The 18,864-nt window shown below is 42.7% G+C and overlaps 1 protein-coding gene across 1 annotated transcript in view; it reads right to left on the bottom strand.

Annotated features, from left to right (window-relative positions):
- The window catches only part of insra (insulin receptor a), a 58,126-nt gene extending 41,576 nt beyond the window's left edge, over positions 1-16,550 (bottom strand). Inside the window, exons 1-2 of the mRNA XM_076293691.1 lie at positions 15,311-16,550; positions 5,228-5,776 (exon numbers count right to left, since the gene is read on the bottom strand). Of these exons, the coding sequence (XP_076149806.1) occupies positions 5,228-5,776; positions 15,311-15,386 (625 nt within the window). The 5' untranslated portion in view covers positions 15,387-16,550. The remainder of the gene's footprint in view (positions 1-5,227; positions 5,777-15,310) is intronic.
- Between the last annotated feature and the right edge of the window lie 2,314 nt (positions 16,551-18,864).

Below are 18,864 nucleotides of genomic sequence, written 5' to 3' on the forward strand. Positions count from 1 at the left end.
CAAGCTGCACCGTTAATTGCAGCCTTTGCAATTAGCTCATTGCAATTGATTATTTGTGCAGCCCTGCTCCAAACTGTCTACACTGTGGCTTTGAAACCAGAGCTCAGTCCCTTCCTGATGCTGAATGCTTGTGGTTGTGTGAGGTCTTATAATGATGTGATGGCATATGTTAGACTCAGCTCCGCTCACTGAAGAGAATGAATTGGATGAAACCAACTAGAGAAAAACAAAGAGAAAAAAAAGAAAGAAGAAAATAGGGGATGAAAATGAATGAATGGGGGGAAGTGAATGGAGGGTTGCACACAAGAGAGACAGAGAGATAGAAAGAGGGATGGACACAAGAGAAAGAGAGAGAGAGATGGAAAGAGAGGGATGGACACAAGAGAAAAAGAGAGAGATGGAAAGAGGGATGGACACAAGAGAAAGACACGGAAAAAGACGCATTCGGATGAGAGAAATCTATGTAGCCTGATTAAATTCACTCTGTGTATGCCCACCCTGAAACTGGTTACACCCATGTTCTTACCCATTCTTTCCCTACATCCAGTCTCCCTCATGTTTTCTCCTTTCTTTCATTCAGTTCATTGCTTTCTCTCTCTCCGTCATTATTCAATGACTGCCTGACTGCCTGCCTGCCCACCCCCCTCCACACACACACACACACCCCTCCTTTCAGCTGATGCTTCTAATCTCCCATGAGAGTGGGTAATGAAGATCATTTTATAATGCGAGTGTGTAAAACGCAAACTCGCTGGGGGAGGCTCCGGTTCGTTCATGGCTGGGCTGCAGGCTTGCACAGGAGCCGGGACCACCGCTGAGCTCTAAGAGCTGTGGAGCGGCGAGCACACGGACCCAGAGCGATGCAAAAAACATCCAAACCAGGACTTGAGAGTGGGCCAGGGGTTTACCCCAGTTCATTCTGCATGACTCAATATGCAGTCCAGCATGGCTGTACATTAACACACAATCTCGCTCACAAATATGCGTGCATGTACAAACATGCACGCGCAGCACACTCCCTCTGTTTCACACAAACTACGCCAGAAAAACCTCTCCAGGACCCTTCACCTGCTCAATCTGGATAGCTTTTTGTCTAAACAACGCTCTTCCATATGTTGAGCTGAGTTGGATTGGAGGCCTGTAACTGAATAATAATAATAATAATAATAATAATAATAATAATAATACATTTTTTTTTAAAAAGGAGTAGGACTTTGGACAATGCTGATGCTGTTTTCACAAAAGCCCTACACGTGGTGGAAACTTAAATCTGCTGGGGGAAAAGGAGCACCGCCACGTCCAGAAGTGAGCCAAAAGTGAAATGAAAAACGGCGCTGACTGTGACTGATGGAAACTTGCAAATTCACCCCCGCTTCCACCCCACCATAAAAGACAAAAAAAGAAAAAAGAAAGAGAGAGTTTAGCTGCTGATGTAGCATATTCTATGCTCACAAACACTTCTGACACAGGGCCCCGAGGCTTTCTTCTCGTCTTGCTTACGGACACGGCCTGATGCCAGACAGCCACGGTTATTTCGCGGTCCCCCCTCTTCCCTCTCCTCTCCGCTGACCCCTCGTGCACACTTGTGAACACTTGTGAATCTTCAGATGGAGCATGACATATCCGCAAAGAACTAATAATAATACTATCTGAACTCTGTGATCCACGGGGGAGAGCTACGTGAGGCTGTCTTGGTCGCGAGGTCAATAGAGGCCCCTCGCTACTGTGCAGAGGACCCCTGCTGGCCCACACATTTTTTTTTTCCTTTTTAACACCACTACATCCATTCAGTGTTTTTCCAACAGAAAAAAAAACACATAAGTGAGGTTTGCTTGCAGGAACAAACCCCAAGTCAGAGCAAGAACCATCAATTGCAACACATGACCTGCAACAGTCAATCATTCAGGCCATCAGCTGTATCGTTCAGTTGCACCCTCTACGTCATACAACAACAACCGTGTGTGTGTGTGTGTGTGTACCATAATACCACGTTGACAGACTCAAGTGTAGATGCAAAGAAGATATTATCATTTAAAAAAACAGACAACAATCACAGGCCAGCTTGCCAATAAAGCATTTTTTAAGAGTATGATCAAATGGAAATTCTGTGGAATTGTAAAACTATCAACCAAGACTGAGAACACAATTTGCTCTTTTATCACGAGCTGTATAATGCCACTGACTTCAGTTTTTTTTAAAAGTTTTTACAAAATTTTGTATGGTGACGCATGAAGTAGCTAAACAATTCTAAACATGTGAGTCAATGCAACCCTATGTTTTAGTGAAGTTATAAGCAGTTGTCCAAATGTAAAATTGGGTCATCATCTAGGCCTAATCAGTCATAATTTAGGATGGTGAACCTTAGAAAAATGTGTTCATAAAATAAAAAATTAAAAATCTTTTTTTCTCTCACCCAGGCCTAATGCAAAAGTATTGTTAGGACATCCTTCATCTCATGTTCAAGGGGGAAAAAGTAGAAAGACTAAGAGTGATCAAAGAGCAGCTGACTGGTTGGTAAGTGGATGTTGTGATGCGTAGCTGCAAAAGGTTAAGCTTAATCTAATAGGCCCAGCTTAACAAGTGCATCACCACAGGCCCGTCGAGCTAATGAACTAGCCCAATGTGCTAGTGTTTAGCTTCAGCGCTAGTAAAACAGGCTAATGAGGCCGATCTTGGAAGACCTTGGATTTTCCATTAGGGAAAAAAGGCAGAGGAAATGCCTTCATAAGTTCCTGATATAAAACAAAACCGGGTCCTGGAGCTTTGTTTACAAAACATATCCCGAAAACCTGTGATTACTGTTGCTGCTTCTGCTGCTGCTGTCGCTCTCACACTATTGAGCCAGATCAGGGGATCAGGTTTCAAGCCAATGCAAATTGCTGGCTGAATCATGACAATAGCTCCACAACAACTCTTTAATGCAACCTGCTGAATCTGTGGCACCTTCCGCTCAAAAGAGGCTGCATATTTACCACTGCAGAAGGCACAACACTTGCCACTGTAGTGGATTAAGCCACTAAATAGATATTTTTAGGATGTCAAATTTGAACCTTTTCCCCCCTGTTTTTTCTGTTGAACACAAGCTGTTAATGAAGAAAAAAAAACATCAGTAGGAGGCAGTTAGGTGTCATAAGTCTGATTCAATACCGGTGTGGCAATCTTCCACTAAGAAATGTGCTAAATGAGGAGGGATTTGACCTTAAAACAGTCAAACTGTACATGTTAAATAATGGGGCCTACAGAACCTACAGAGGCTTGCAATTGTGTATGGGGAAGCAGACCTCTGCCGTAATAACTTTACTGTAGCTCCACAGAAGTGCAGGCACTGGTGTTTGAATGACGGCAGTCACACTTATTCTATTTTTGAGATTTTACAATTATAACATTGTTTAATTTTATATGCTGATAACACCCAGCCCTAGTTCATAAACAGGTTGAAATGGTGTAAGCTGAGAAATAACAAAGCATAAGGAAGCATTTCTATGTATGGGAACTCTTAAAGAGCACTGACTGGGCATAAATGGGCATTTAAAAAACACGTCTTCTATAATAGGCCTGGGCGCTCTATTAGCAGCTGTGATACCAGTGGAGTGTTCAGCTGCTGATGCCAAAGTGCACCTGTTCCACTACAATACCAATTCATAGCACAAGACAGCAGTATTGTGCACCAAATTGGAAGATTAACCATTAAATTTACCCAGACACCACCAGGCCTAATATGACACCCTGGTCGTTTTCACCACATAAACCCACAGCATGAGTCTGTGTGTTCTGTGGCTTGACAAGTCGTTCAGTGCAGAGGGCGGCACAGGAGTCCAAACCACAGAGCCTCCAGCAGCGGCAGCAGACCGCAGGCCGGCCCAGCCCGGGAGGAGAGCAGCACATCCCAACCAAACCCAGCCCATCCCTACTTGAGATGCCAGCCAGTCAGGACTACATCACTCGTCCTCTCACCACACAGGGCTCTAAGCAAATATTAAACTAACAAATATTCTCAGACACACACACACACACACACACACACACACACACACAAATGTTGCTTCCTTACCAAATACTGGAGTCCAGCCTCACTTGACTCACATGACTGATATGAGCTAGCATGTGAGAGGAACTGCTTACTGAAGGAGCAGGAAATTATTATCACCACAACACCCCCCACCCCCAACTCCGATGCATACAACTCTACGAAAACAAAGTAGCAGTCAAAGCATCTTCTCTTAGGACCTTTAATTCTTTCTGAGTGAGAGACAGGACTTGTTTTCCTTTTATGCACATGGTGAGAAAGTGATGTCAATTCTGACCCTGGACTGTCATAAAAATATAATATTAAAAATATAATATGCTGAAAAAACAACAACATTAATGAGCTGATACTCAGAACTGCAATTTCCCAGTGGTTGTCAATACTAGATGGCATTAAAAGCTTCAGCACGACAGAAAAAAAACTCACACTCAAGAGGACTGGCTTTAGAGTTTGAGCTTGCCTGTGTGTGTGTGTGTGTGTGTGTGTGTGTGTGTGTGTGTGTGTGTGTAAAGAACATGCCTCAAACTGCACATGAGGCCAAACTAACAGTTAAAAGAACAGTTACATGATGTGTGCTGGCTTGATTGCGTAAGAGGGCAGACTCCTCATTGATCTGCAAAATTCTTCTGAGTGTTTAAACTTGAGCCAAAACTACTGCTGCTGCTCCCACTGCCTCTGATGTTCCTCAAGGAGACCCATAGGGACTGAGGCCTTAGGCCACCTTGTTAGACATGTTCACAGACGTCATTATCAAACAGCAGATGCAGAGTCTGTATCATCAAGTTACAGATTACCCCTGTTGCACAGGCTGCGCGCACACACGCACACGCACACGCACACGCACACGCACACACACACACGCACGCACACAAACACTGATACTATGTCATATTCAGGTACAGGGTCCAAGCTCAGCTGACACAAACTTGGCTTGCATTCTCTGAGCACATCATAATCAGGACCCTTTCAGAGCTGCTAGTGACAGCCTAACACTTGGCACTCAAAAGTATATACACATCTCCACTCAATAAATATACATTAACAGAAATCTGCCTCTGCCTCCAAAATAAAATGATGTGGACTTGAGTACATTCTAAAAGTACCATCCACGGTCATAAAACAAAGACAGGACAGAGAAAGAAAGAAAGAAAGAGACAGACAGAGGAAAATAGGGACATAAAGGACATTGGTACTACTTACTGCGCTGGCAGTGCCGTAAGGTCCAGCAGCGTTCGCTGAAGTGCATATTGATGGTGGTCTGTGGGCAGGTGATTTTTCCCTTGACCGTGCCGGGGCAAACATCGCCACACTCGCGCTCATTCTTGTTTGCCACAATGTAGTTGTCCTCCACTGTGTCCAGCACCTTGGACCAGTCCAGCGTGGCCAGATAGCACAGGTCCGGGTTCTTCTCCACACGCACGGCGCCGCGCGTGATGTTCGTCAGGCTGTGCAGGCCAATCTCCTTCAGTTGCAGCATCTCGAACAGCACCAGTGCGTAGTTGAAGAAGAGGTTGTTGCCCCGGATGACCGTCAGGTTGGGGAAGAGGTCGCTCAGGCTCTCCAGCCCGTAGACACGGAAGAGGAGCAGGTAGTCGGTGATCATGGTGAGGTTGGGGAAGCTGAGGCCGCGGAAGTCCTCTGGCTTGGTTTTGAACATGAGTAGTATCTTCAGGTGGCCCTCGATCACCGTGCAGTTCTTTAGTAACGCCAGGTCCGTCGTGTTGTTCCGGATGTCTATGCTGGAGCAGACTGCGAGAAAAGATAGTAGAGGGAGTGTGAGGGAAGAAGGGGGGGGGGGGGTTCAGAATTAAGTAATATGACTATTTACATGAAGGAAAAAAAAACAAAGCACTTAGATTTTGGCAAAAAAGTCCCTTTTGAAGTAAACCTGTGAAACCCATCAGAGAAAGAAAGCATGCTGAAACTCACTATTAAAGTACTAAATAATCCAACGGACTGATTTAAATTCTATAAAATTAGATTTATGACTGTAAGCAGAGATGAGGGGGACAATCAGACAATAGCATAGCTGCAATAAAAACTTGATGTCATGATGCCAAGTGCAGTTATAAGTGCTTGCGGCATGTAAACTTATGGCATGAAAACTTGCGGCATGTTTCATGTAAACTGCCTACTTTACTTAAGATATCACTTCCTGTTTGGTTTCCTCTGCCTAAGTCGTTGAATAGGTTATACTGGACAAACAGTTACGAATTGTTCTTTTTGATAGTCTATATCAAATGTTATGAGAATTCGAAGTTTGTGGCCACTTTATAAGGCTTTTTATTAAATCCAATTTGGAGGCCACATACATTTAGTGAACTCTACATGTTAGGTTGTCATGTCCCGTCCGTTTTGTGCTATTTTTCATATACCGCCATACCATAGCACAGCTCAAACGACAGCTTCATTGGGCTACAAATCATATAAAACACACAGGTGGCAGCAACTTACGTCCCCAGATAGCCCCACCACACAGACAGCCCCAAAGCAGCTCTGGCCTGGAATCAAGTGCTCCTCTGAGTCCCTGCCTGCGGACGGCTGCTGCTCTGGCCTGGCCCTGAAGCGGCTGGCTGGGATGGCTGGCATGTGATGTAACGAGGCTAACGACGGCAATAAAGCCTCCCTCCTGCCGCTCCAGCATTCCTGCCTGGGCTTCGCACACTAGACCACCAGGCCAGCAGCCACACAGGACCACACCAGACCACCAGACTGCTGCACTACAGCTTCAGCGAGGCAGGGGACTTTACACCGGACCTCCATATTAGGCCTTCTACTCACTACCTGTTGGCTATTGACACTTTACATCGGATCAACAGATTGTTCCTTTACTAGAGAGAAAGACCACTTCACGAACAGCCAGAGAAATCAACTAGAGAGAAAAAGGTCACTTTTACAAAATAACTTTTTTAATGCATCTAAAATGTGTATCAGACAGCAATACACATAACCAAGTAGACACTTAGACACTGACATATGTGTTTTTAAGCACTCAGCCATGCTAAAATGACAACTAATTAAACACAAAGCATTGTGTATCTATGACCCACTAGGAAAAGGGGACAGTTCCCCCTTAAGGGGAGACGAATCCTGCTGTGCTTGTTCCCTGGTTCCCACGTCGGTTAACATGAATCACACACATGAATGAAGACCCAATAATGTGGAACTTTGATACATGTCCAATGCCCGCACCAATGAGAGTGGACCGCTGCTTCAGTGCAGCCAGCACCAAGGGCAGGGGGAGGCTGGGTTATGCACGCGCAAGAGCAAACACACACACACACACACACACACGAACGTCTGTGCATGTATACAAGTACACACATAACCCAGTGCACACATTAGCAAACACAAGTGCAAACACATGGCTGCCTTGCAGCAGCCTGCGTGTTTACGGCTCCAGCAGGGGTATCCCCACTATGGAGGATTAGGGAATGATCTGAGAGTTTGGGGCAGGTCCTGGAAAAACTGTGAGGCACTGGAAAGCTAAACCAAGAGCGAAAGATCGCTTGCTTACTCTTCCTGCACGCACGCACGCACGCACACACTCACACTCTCTCTCTCTCTCATACACACAGACACACACACAGGCTGCCATATTTGCCATCAGTAGGCCTATACACTCTTGGCCGGGGAGATTATTTTTAGCACCACATTGCCAATTGAAAATCTAACACGTTAAACAGGGATAGTGACCAACACTCAGAATCAGCATAGGGGCTGCAGCGCACAAGACAGAAAGCCAGAGGAATGCCAAGTCTGACTGTAGAGAGAAACTAGTACATTTGTGCATCACCTGGACAAGAACAAGACTATAATTCAGTTTGACCTTATCCTAGCTAGTGGCTACACTAATCATCTGCTAGGCAGGATGAGGGGGGCGGATTGAACGGACTGTGATTTTCCACAGGTTTGTGCTGAACTCGCTTTAATGGATCCATCAATAGGTATCTGCATTTGTAGCTAACTGCATAGCCTACCGCTCAGATGATGGGGAAATCCTTGAACATTTACTTTTTTTCATTGAGCTTATTTTTTTTTTTGTAAAATTATAGGTTTTACTTGGTGACATTCACCTAAGGTCTGAAGCACTGAGAGCTGAGGCTTGAGATAAAGAGAGAAAGATACCAAGACTAAAAAAGAAAAGACAGACAGGGAGAAAAAAGGGGAGAAAAGTGAAGAGACTAGGCCCAATGAAGCCTGCTAGCCTCAGGGGAAATAACCCTGGGTCGGAAGCTATACTTTTAATAATAAAATAACATTTGAAAAAAAGTACTGGACTTAGATGACTTAGATGGTCGTCTATCCAGTACCTTTAAGATAAGGCTAAAATTAAGTGTCAAATGAAAAAACCTACAAAACTCTTTTGTAGTGTTTATTGGGGCATTTTCAGTGGGCCATTTCCTCCAGAAATGTTGCTATTCTAAACACTGTTGAGGACAGAAGGTTGCAAAACATGTTTACTACACAGAATTAGAGCATTTTATGATTTCATTTCCTGTGTCAGGGGGATGATTGGCCCATGTGAATGTGAACAAGAAGATTGTTTTCTCATTGAGCTTCTGACAACTGACTTGCAGTATACATTGATGTGACATCCATACTAAATTTGTAAGTTTGATATGACAAAGTCTGTAAACTACCACCAATTCTTGAATTTCTCCTTGGGGATCAATAAAGTATCTATCTATCTATCTATCTATCTATCAAAGAAGTGTTCACATGTGATAGGCCTATATGTTAAACTAGCTTATCTTATCTTAAATAATAGGCCTGAGCTAGGCCAATACAAACAAGCAAAAACAACACAGGCCGGAGTTGTAACATTACACAATCCCAGATCACAGACAACACAGCACCAAGTAGGCTACTATGATACAGTTTGAACAGTTAGGTCTGGTCAAACCATTTAAAGTGACATGAAGTTTCTTCTTATTTTGGTAGGAAGATGCATAATAAGTAGGATAATGATTTTGTTACCGTTTTGTGGCATTTGCTTCTTATAAAAATAGATTGCATAATGTTGAATAGCAATGTATAGGACTTTCAGTTTTTTAAATAAAACAGAACTCCAGGCCATCCTTAAAAATATTTTTGTTTGCAGTAACAGCCAAAAAAAATTAAAAATTAGTCCGTAGGTATTTTTTACAATTTTGGTCATGGTGATTACGTAGGAATGAATTTACACAAATGTGCATATCGTGACGTAACTGACTGGGTCTTCAACCCGTGCCTTCAGGCGCACCATTGCAAACCTCATTCTGATGCAGGTTATATAGACCAGCCTTTCTCAAACTTCTTTGACCTGAGGCCCGGTCATGGCAGACTTTGGGGTCATAGGGCTCATCTACATGTACCCAGAAAGAAGGCTACAATAGCTCTTGGCCACGTTATATTGAAATTTGACTATACAATACTCAATGCTATACAGTGTATTATACAGTCTCTGCTCTGTTTCTAAGGAAGTTTCGTTAAACTAGATGTACCGCATAGCGGTACAAAATATGACCGCCGCTCAGTCCTGTACATCCGTTCCGCGAAAATAAATCACACTTCAATTTGTCTCCATATTTTACTCCATCCCCCACTCTTGAAACTTTTGTGTATGCTTGTTTGGCATGCCTGAGTGTGTGTGTGCGGCTGCACAGAAAGTAGCCTACTGGTGCTGAAAAGGTGAATAGATTGTAGAATAGCCAAAGAAGATGTAGCATTGTTATAAAACCTCTAAACAATCACAAGTAGGGCAGTTCATCACAGTTCATCCATTGCAACTGGATTGATGAAAGGTCACTTACACCTGTAGGCTACATTGTATTTGGGAAAAGCAAAAGGTATCAGCATAATTTTATTTATTTTTTTATTTATTTATAATTAAACAAAAACATCTCTGTCAGTTCCATGCCGTTTTCAACAGCTATCAAAAACAAAAGGTCATTTTTGGATGGATGGATTTTTTGTGAATGTTTCTTCTTCTACATAAGATTTTAGTCATCTTTAGTTCATGTAATAGGCTACTTTATTGTCAATGCACAAATTAAGTAACAGTAGTCTGAAACGTTATTGTTAATGCACAAATTAAGTAACAGTAGTCTGAAACGAAATGCTGTTTTACATCTAACCAGTGGTGCAAATAACTGACATGTCCAAATGGGCCTTGATGAAATGCGTCGCTAGACTGTTCATACACATTTTAACGGGCCAAAGTTGAAGAGCTGTTGTCCGTTATTGTTCGTGCAAATATAGGCTGATTCATGTTCCCTTGCATTGTGTAACTGAGGTCCATGGCTAGTCTGGCTTTCACCAGACCAAGCTCAATCTTTTAAGAAATCAAAAAATAAATAGCGGGCAGATCAGGCTGGCTTCACCCAGCCAAGTCCATAGGCACCTGAAATTGTTTAATTTTCCGATTGAGATATCCACGCTCTGGCTATTCTAAATGCAAAAATGCATCAGGGAGTTAGGCTATGACAAAACTGTAACTAACAAACTAGATCCTAATAGAAAGCTGTTAGCTTCCCTAAGCTACAGGTAGGCTTATAAGGTAGGCCTATTTACACCATAAATTGTCAATAGGCTATGCTGGCGACACAAATAAAATCTCCTTTGGAAACCAATAGCTTACGCCTTACAGTATCAAGCGGACTTAAACTGCCATATCGTGGCGAAAAGTTGTAATAAAATTCACGCAGCTCCATGACTCAAGGAAATCGCGAATGAAGTAGCCACTTCTAAATGGGACCCACTACACAGTAGCTTAAGGTGTGTTGCTAAATCAGCCATAATGAAATTAAGGTGTCATTGTTTGGATACTTCACACACACGTGCTCTTTAATTTCACAGACTACAACTACCAAGCTGGAATCAAAGCACATCGATTCCCCTCACACCCTGCACGCACTTAAAACAAAAATAAACAGGCGTCTCAGTCTCACGCATGTATAGGCAAAACTGTATCAGACCGGTGTAACGTTGGTAAATCTTGCATTGCACAGAATGATTTTTGTAGCACGTGCAACAAATGACAGTCGAAAGATACAATTACAGTGCTGCTATCAATTTGCTTGGTATAACCGCATTTATAGTTTTCTACAAATGCAAATCGGCCGTTCTAATACCGATAGTATGTGGGTGCCTGTGTGTGTGTGCATGTTTATATGTGTGCACCGCCATCTACAGGCCAATGAGTGTAGTCACTAAATGTACACATAACCTAATTTTTTTAGGACCCCCCATGGATGAAATTCTACAAAACTTGGCATACCCCCAGAGAATGCCAGGTCAATCATACACATAAAATTTGGTGCAGTTCTGAACATCTTAACTGAAGATAGGGGCAATTAAAGCAGAATAATATTGCATTTTCATTTTTTACCGGGGGGGTGCAAATCACAAATGAGTGATTATGGGCCAGGTTGATGTGCGCCCTTGAGACCAACATACCATAAAAGATTCTTCATCCTCAGTGCCACGGATCAGGTAGTTATTTAGGAAAAACAGCTTTTTTTGCGGTTCAGGGGGCCCAGCATGGGGGGGGGGGGGAGTGGCCCCCAGGGACGAAACAAAAATTTTCCGTAAAAGTCTAGTGGGGCTACATACCCACCAAATTTCATGTGCCCCGGGTAACATTGACCAAAAATTCAGGAAGTAGATGACGAAAAAAAAAAAAACTTTGACAATCCCTATATGACCGCTTCGCTAACTTCGCTAGCGGCGGTCATAATAAATAAATAGCCTTCCAACAGGTTGAAGCGGAGCTTTGATACCAACGTTATCGATTAGTTTCAGTTTCAGACGTGCATTGAATGAATGCTCATACAACCACTTAATTAGGGCTCCATGTTTAATGACATCGATAGCAGAAACGTTTGTTTTCTTTTTTCGTCGATCTGCGTTCTTGATCAACTGCGCAGCAAATTATCAGATAAAGCACCGGGCCTAATTTCACTCCACGACTCCGCGGACCAGCAGTTGCGGACCCATATTTTGAGTGCTGTTTGAAATGCTGAATAGACCACAACCAATTTCAATACTCCGACACGGTCACCGTTAGACTAGGGGGGAGAAGGGATGAGAAAAGATCTGGCCACAGTTCTTCCAGAACTTTGTGCCAAGTAAAAGCGTTATCAGTTTGTGTGAATGAAACGAAGCGTAGGCCATAGTGTGACATGCGTAAAACCAATGGTGTAGAGATGACGCCACAGGGTTTTATTTAAGTGAGCCACGTTTGCATGTAGGCAATTTATATTCACAGTACTTGTGCCTACTAAAAGAATATTATTTTATTGCATTTGTATTGGTTGTTTAGAGTAAAAAAAAAAAAACAATCGGTCGGTATTAACGCAAGTTTACAACCGGCAAGTCGGTCAGACTAAAAGGGGAAAAAACTAAATATTTGGGTCGGTTCTAAATTGACAGGGTCGGTCGGGTTACGGCAAACGAAAATATTTTTAAGGATGGCCCCATTGGTTTAATTATATCAATGTCAGTAATGGGATTAAGAGACCAAGCACCCCCCCCCCCCCATTTCCTCATATATGATATTGCATTATAATGCCCTGTCACCTGAATGGTCTTATGTGTCACTGTGTCCCAGAGTGCTCCAGCCAATTAAACGAGAAAACAAAGAACCTCCTTTAAATTGACAGTTTTCATCAGTTACCTCCTTCAGTTCACCAGGACATCAAATATTGTGATAACACTTCCTCCAATTCCTCTTCAGCTGTGCAAATCATAACAGCTTCACAGATACCGAAGTACTCGGACACTCCAAAGATCGTATTGTTCAAGAAAACCAAGCGTCCCAAACAATTGTTCCAAGTCATAAAAGAACACAATACAAGGCCACAAGAATACAGAGGCTTGGCTGCTTCCTCTCGCCAGTGGCAGCAGATAGGAATGCACTGCAAATCAGGTAACGTAATTTCCCAACTATTAGCCGCGGCTTATACATTGATTTTGAAAAATTTCTTCAGCTATGAGGTTAATACACGGGGGCATTTAATATAGTTTTGTTTCTTTTAACTTGCATAAAACACTGTCCTGCGGCTTATACACAATGCGGCTAATACACAGGAAATTACTGTAGGTATTGGCCACAGGGCAGGTTTAAATGACGGGCCTCTGGCATGAGTGACAAAACCAGGGGGCCTAGACGCTGTGCTGAGGAGGATTTTTTTTCCCCACAAGGCAGCGAGCAGTGGCTCCAGTGACAAGGACATTTCCTTCCTGGCCACCCACCTCTTCGACAGAGATATTAGTGCAACAAGAGACAACATCTTATGTTTCTTTTCAATTGGAATATTAAAAGTCCATCTGCAAGGGAATAGGAGCACTTTCTGACCACAGAGCAAAACAAATTCACAAAACACTACAGATGTGATGCAGGGGGACCTCTCTATAAGGGTCGGTTGGCTGATTGGTTAAACTGAGGCCCCAAAATAGTTTCACTCTTCCCTACAGCAGTTCACTCGCAGGCCTGAGAGGAACAAGAAGGGGGCCAGCTTCGCAATTACACAACTTGTTTATGTTCAATCTGCCCTCTGAATCTCGCACAGACTGGTTGGATGATATTACCCATTAGCTCCTCTTACAGTTTTAATAAAAAAAATAAAAAAAGGTGGTGTGCTTACTCAAGCATATGTGTTAGTGGGCTATTGATTCCTACTGTACTGATTGACTGGGGATCTGCAAGGCATCACATCTAGCTGTATCCATGGGGTAACAGGCAGGGCTCCCAGGGCCCTGAATAGTGAAGACAGCCTAAATAAAACATTTGGGCAATAGCTGCCACAAGCAGAGAAATTGGCCTTGGCAAAACTATGAACCAAAAATGCTAGCTAATAACTGCAAGTGAGGGAGGATATCACAGGATATCGCCATGTTTAATGGCATTCAGTAAAGCTAACAAAGACCATCTCCAAAAGACTAAATACGCATCCATGGTGACAGACTTAGTCTGATAATATCTAATGTCAGTGGCTACAAAACACTAAGACAGGTCAAATCATTTCAAGAAGAGAGAACATATCAACCAGGAGGAGGAACTTCAACGTTCAAGTTCAAGCTCAAACACGGGTTCCGTTCTCATCTCCACCCAGACTCCATACAAGAGATGTGTGAAGGATAAACATTATCATTTTCTAATAATGATTCAATATCCTGCCACAAAGATGAGGCCAAAGGCAATAATAACTTCACTAAATACTAGCCAATGTTTCCCTAAGTTCATAACATGGCCAAGTGTGTCAGAAGCATGGCTATATTTATTTATCTTGCCTTTTTCAAGAGCTGACCTCAAGTCAAGACAACAATGAAAGTTTATTGAGAAAGACTACATACAATTTAAAGTCTAAAATGTCAACCATATCAGTCATATGTGGAGACAGTATGATGCACCTGCCGAGCAGAAAATAAAAAGTAGGCCCAAAACTAAGGCATTACAATTTTAAGTAGTTTGTATTTGCAATTGAAGTACAATCAATTGACTTAAGTCTCAAAAATGCTTAACTTTTCAGCCAGTTGTTTGCTTTCATTGTGCAAGTAATGCTACTTCATATTGAAATACTACTTACTAATAGAAATACAGACTCAAACACATGAGCACATAAAAGCAAATGAATGATCAGGCTAATAGAAACCCTAGCTTGTATCACATTCTTAATTAATAACAACCCCTTGCCACAAATGAAAAACAAAAAAATGTAATACCAAAAATGCTAGGAACTGTCCAAATATTCTATCAGCTGTGTATTTCAATTAAACCTCAATTGACACACTCCATCACTATGAATGAAGCAATGGACACAGTCCATCCCTTCAGCAAGAAGTGAAAAATCAGTCTTGTTGCCAGAGATGGACGCAAACATTGATGTCTTTGGAGTGAAATGCATAACCTTAGATGAAGCAAAACTTCAGTCTAATCTTAAAATGTACTAATTTGTGTCACATGCCTATTCCCACTGTGACATTTCCTAAGTAATGAAGATAGGTGAAGAGATTTACACAGAAAAACAAAACAAAACATTGAGTCTGTTTGAAACAAAACAAATCAACAGCACAGATACTTTGGCAAAAGGACCATGGATCAGTCTGACAACTTCTAGCAATCAGTTGCCACATGACCAGAATGTACACAAGTTTAGGGTACCTTTTGCAAAAACTAACATCTCAGTGTATGGCCAGGTAGACTAACTTAATCAGACATAATACATAAATACGTTCACAAATGAAATAGAAAGTTATATAGAAAATGAATCTTGTAAAGTGATTATATCAGACACTTACCTTCTCCATTTGTTGACTGACAACTCCATAAAATGCAGACAGACGCCACCAAAACAATCAAAGTCCGAAGCCGCATCCTGACTCCTGCAGATATGTACCAACTGTCCAGTGCGGTGAAGATCAATTAATGGACAATCCGAAGAGAGTAGCGTCTAATGCAGCTTGTTTATTAAAACAACGACATATGGCTGATAAAAATCCTGTCACCCCCCAAAATGGGCGGAGAAGAAAGTCCAACGTGTTCAATTCTCTAGCATTCAGCTAATCAGCTAGCTAGCTAGCTAAACTCGTTGATATGAAAAGATTGTTTAGCTAACACTCACTAGCTGCTTTAACTACACAAGTCTAAGGATTCAAAGTACCCATATATACGTGAGAGAATATATGCAGGCAACATTGTGAAATAATGTCAGTACAGTCTTTCCTTTAACGTAGTTGCATCAGATCGGTTGCGTTTTCTGGAATCCTTGTTCCTCGAGAAAAATCCGTAACAAGCCTGTAGCAAACCACCCGCGAATCAGATCTGAAGGAATGGCTACAGCTAACAAGCTAGTCAACCCTGTTAGCTGTGCTGCTAGCTGGCTAGGTGGCTACACACACAGGCCAAAATAAAGTTATTTTTTGTCACAACAGGAGAGCAATCCGTTTGAATTCACCCTGTTTCAAGATGAATTTAAAAAAATCAAATGGAGGTTCAGACTATCGTAAAAATGGCCACACAATGCTAACTATATGTCCGTGCCTAGTAAACTAATCCTAGCCAGTTGTTCTTCTGAGGTCCTGCTGACAACTTGGCCCATGAAATGTTAGCTAGCAAGCGTGGCGTAGTAAATTCACGGGTCAGTGCGCTTCGCGTGCAGCAGCTGTCCGACCATAATGTACCGTACTACACTCCCTTATATAAACAGTAAAGTCCATAACAATAGTACGACAAATAGCAGAGTAGCAGCAGTTAAAGTTCACCATCGAGCGTTCTACATGCACGAAGAAAAGGCCGTCCCCGTAGTGTTGGCTCAATTCAGTGCTGAGATTTCAGCCAGGCGTCCACCTCAATTGCTTGACTTCTCGTCGAGGTTAGTGAACCATTCTGTAATTCTTATCTATGTAAACCAAGTCTTGGCGTTGATTACACAGTGTCTTATGCTACAAACAGCAATTCCACTGAGCCGAGAATAGACACTGAATAAAACGAAAAATATTTCCCCCTACATTAGAGGTAGCTACGTTAGAAGATTGACATGCCCCGTCTCTCCAAGGATCCCCTTTCCTGTCTTTGCGCCAGTAAACAAGACCTGCCAGCGAGCCACACGGGGTTGAGGGAAAATATGGACTGGATTTTGCTCGAATGGGGGCTTGGCGGACCCGGAGCGTCGGAGACCTCTGGCTCTGGCTAGGACGCACCACATCCGAAGGCGGAAGGTGTAACGTTTAAATTAAGGATTTTATGAAACATTACCCGTTAATAAAATAGTGAACATCGCCTATGTCTGTTTGGAGGCCTTGATACAAAGTTTCGAGTTCACTGTGGAGGCAAAAAAGTCTCGGTAGACACATGGGGACCTATTTGAACGAGTCTAGCTAAATTTAATAACTTGCCAAAATCAATTCGCAATAACGCAAATATTTTTCAGCCGGTTAGATGCAAACCTATTGGACTAATTTAACATGAAATGTTCTTTTTATTATTAGGCCTATTTTATTTAATTTTTGTAAAAACTTTTTATAATAGTATTTGTTAATTTGTTTGTTGTTTGTCTTGTTTGTCTTGGTGTCACAGGTGCGCTGGCTACTACGCCGCTCCGTCCGGCATATTTTCTCTTGTGTGTCAGTCTTGTATGTGGAGCGCTTTGGGTTGCAAAGCACGAAGCCTGCTTGTTAAAGAAGCCCTATGCAACAATTTTAGCAAAAATGACCATAATTATGGAGGTTGAGAGTCGTTCTGATGGTTCTACAACACTTTCTGGGTTGTTTGGTGGCTGCTTCGTCTCCCTCTATCGCTTCTCCACGGAAAAACCGAATATGCAACTTTCTGAATCCAGACCGGGTAGGTCCTAAATCCGGATGTAACTCGGCGGAAGTATCCAATCGCGCCTCGAAAATGTAGTCAGATTGTAGTTTCTAAGAAGACTGCAAAACGGACACCGACTTGGCTTTGTTGCTGTTGAAATTGTAAGTAGCCTACCCTTGGGTGAACTTCGTTTTTGTAATGTAGTTTGATAGTCTCTTGAGCAATGTGTTTGTTCGACCGTTTTATTGTGAGCCCTGTATGTGTTTAGCTTGGTTTCTTGATGGCTAGCTTGCTAGCTAGTGGGGGTTTAGCCGAAGCTGCAGGGGGAGCAATGTCGTGAAAAATGCGAGCCCAAATCCGGCGAAAACCCAGAAACAGCGAAGGAATAACCAGACCTGCATAGGGCTTCTTTAATAGACTTTGCAATTTGCCTCCTATTTAAATTATATGGTCTTGGTTTCACCGATGGGCTAATGTAGGCTATCTGAATTTCACTTGTAAATGCACATCTTTTCTAGGCCTGTGGACTCATTTTTACCCCTCCATCAAGCCCTACTATAGGGAAAGTGAAAACCAGCGCCCCAAGTGGTTGCGTTCCTATCCAAGAGCAGCTCCAATGTTAAGTCCCATAGACCTATTTTTTAAAAAATATTGTGAAGCCAAATCAGCGAAGTTATCCACCAAAAATATTTTTCAGTGTGTATACAGTAATAATCTTCAAACTGTGAAAATGTCAGGCCCTATTTTGCCTTATTTAATAGACGTCACGTGTCTTTACCCTTCGACGTTACTCACAGTAGCATGGTTTGTTTATTAGCCTGGTTAGCATTGACACTTAACACTTACTGCCAGCTCTTCATGTGAGTAGAAGGAGCACAACACCAGTCAGGGGCGGAGCTACGTGGTGGCCAGGGGGGCCACGGCCACCACTGGTCAAAGCTTGGCCACCCTGCTGGCCCCCCCAGCTCCGTTCAGTGAAAAGTAAAAAAAAAAGAATTGCTGCCGTTTTCGACAACACTTTGCAAAGCAGGGACTGAACCAATTACTGCACTCTATCTACGACCATTGGCCCAGTCAGGAAGTGTAGCCTACGGTTCTGATCACATCCTGAGTAGGCTAGGCCTAGTGCAGCAGCAGCAGCAGCGGGACAATTCAAGTCATCTGTTAAAAACACTTGACAGTAGACTAGGCTAGCCTACTACTTAACCTCAGTAACAGGTGAGTTGATGAGTTGGAACATTAATGCTAGATGTTAGAATGTGTCACGAATCATAGCCAAGTGAGCTGCATTGGGCTGTCCTTGTTAGGTAGCCTAGGCTCTGGCATTGATGTGTGGGGCTGATCAAAAATAATCGGATGCCCGCGGGAACGCTGTTACAAGAATATTTCGATAAAATTCGGGTGAAATGCAAGCATATTAGGAACATATCTCCAGATGGCTCCAGGTAGGCTAATAGGGTCTAGCCTAGGCTACTTTATAAATACATAATTTGCTGACTGCGTGTGGTTCTTGCCATAGCTGGTCAGGCACAGGCAGGCTGCTTTG

The sequence above is a fragment of the Alosa pseudoharengus genome, unplaced genomic scaffold (assembly GCF_046254945.1).
Source record: "Alosa pseudoharengus isolate Yale_2024_CS ecotype anadromous, Long Island Sound unplaced genomic scaffold, YU_APseudo_1.1 YU_APseudo_1.1_scf_2, whole genome shotgun sequence".
Classification (NCBI taxonomy): Eukaryota; Metazoa; Chordata; class Actinopteri; order Clupeiformes; family Clupeidae; genus Alosa; species Alosa pseudoharengus.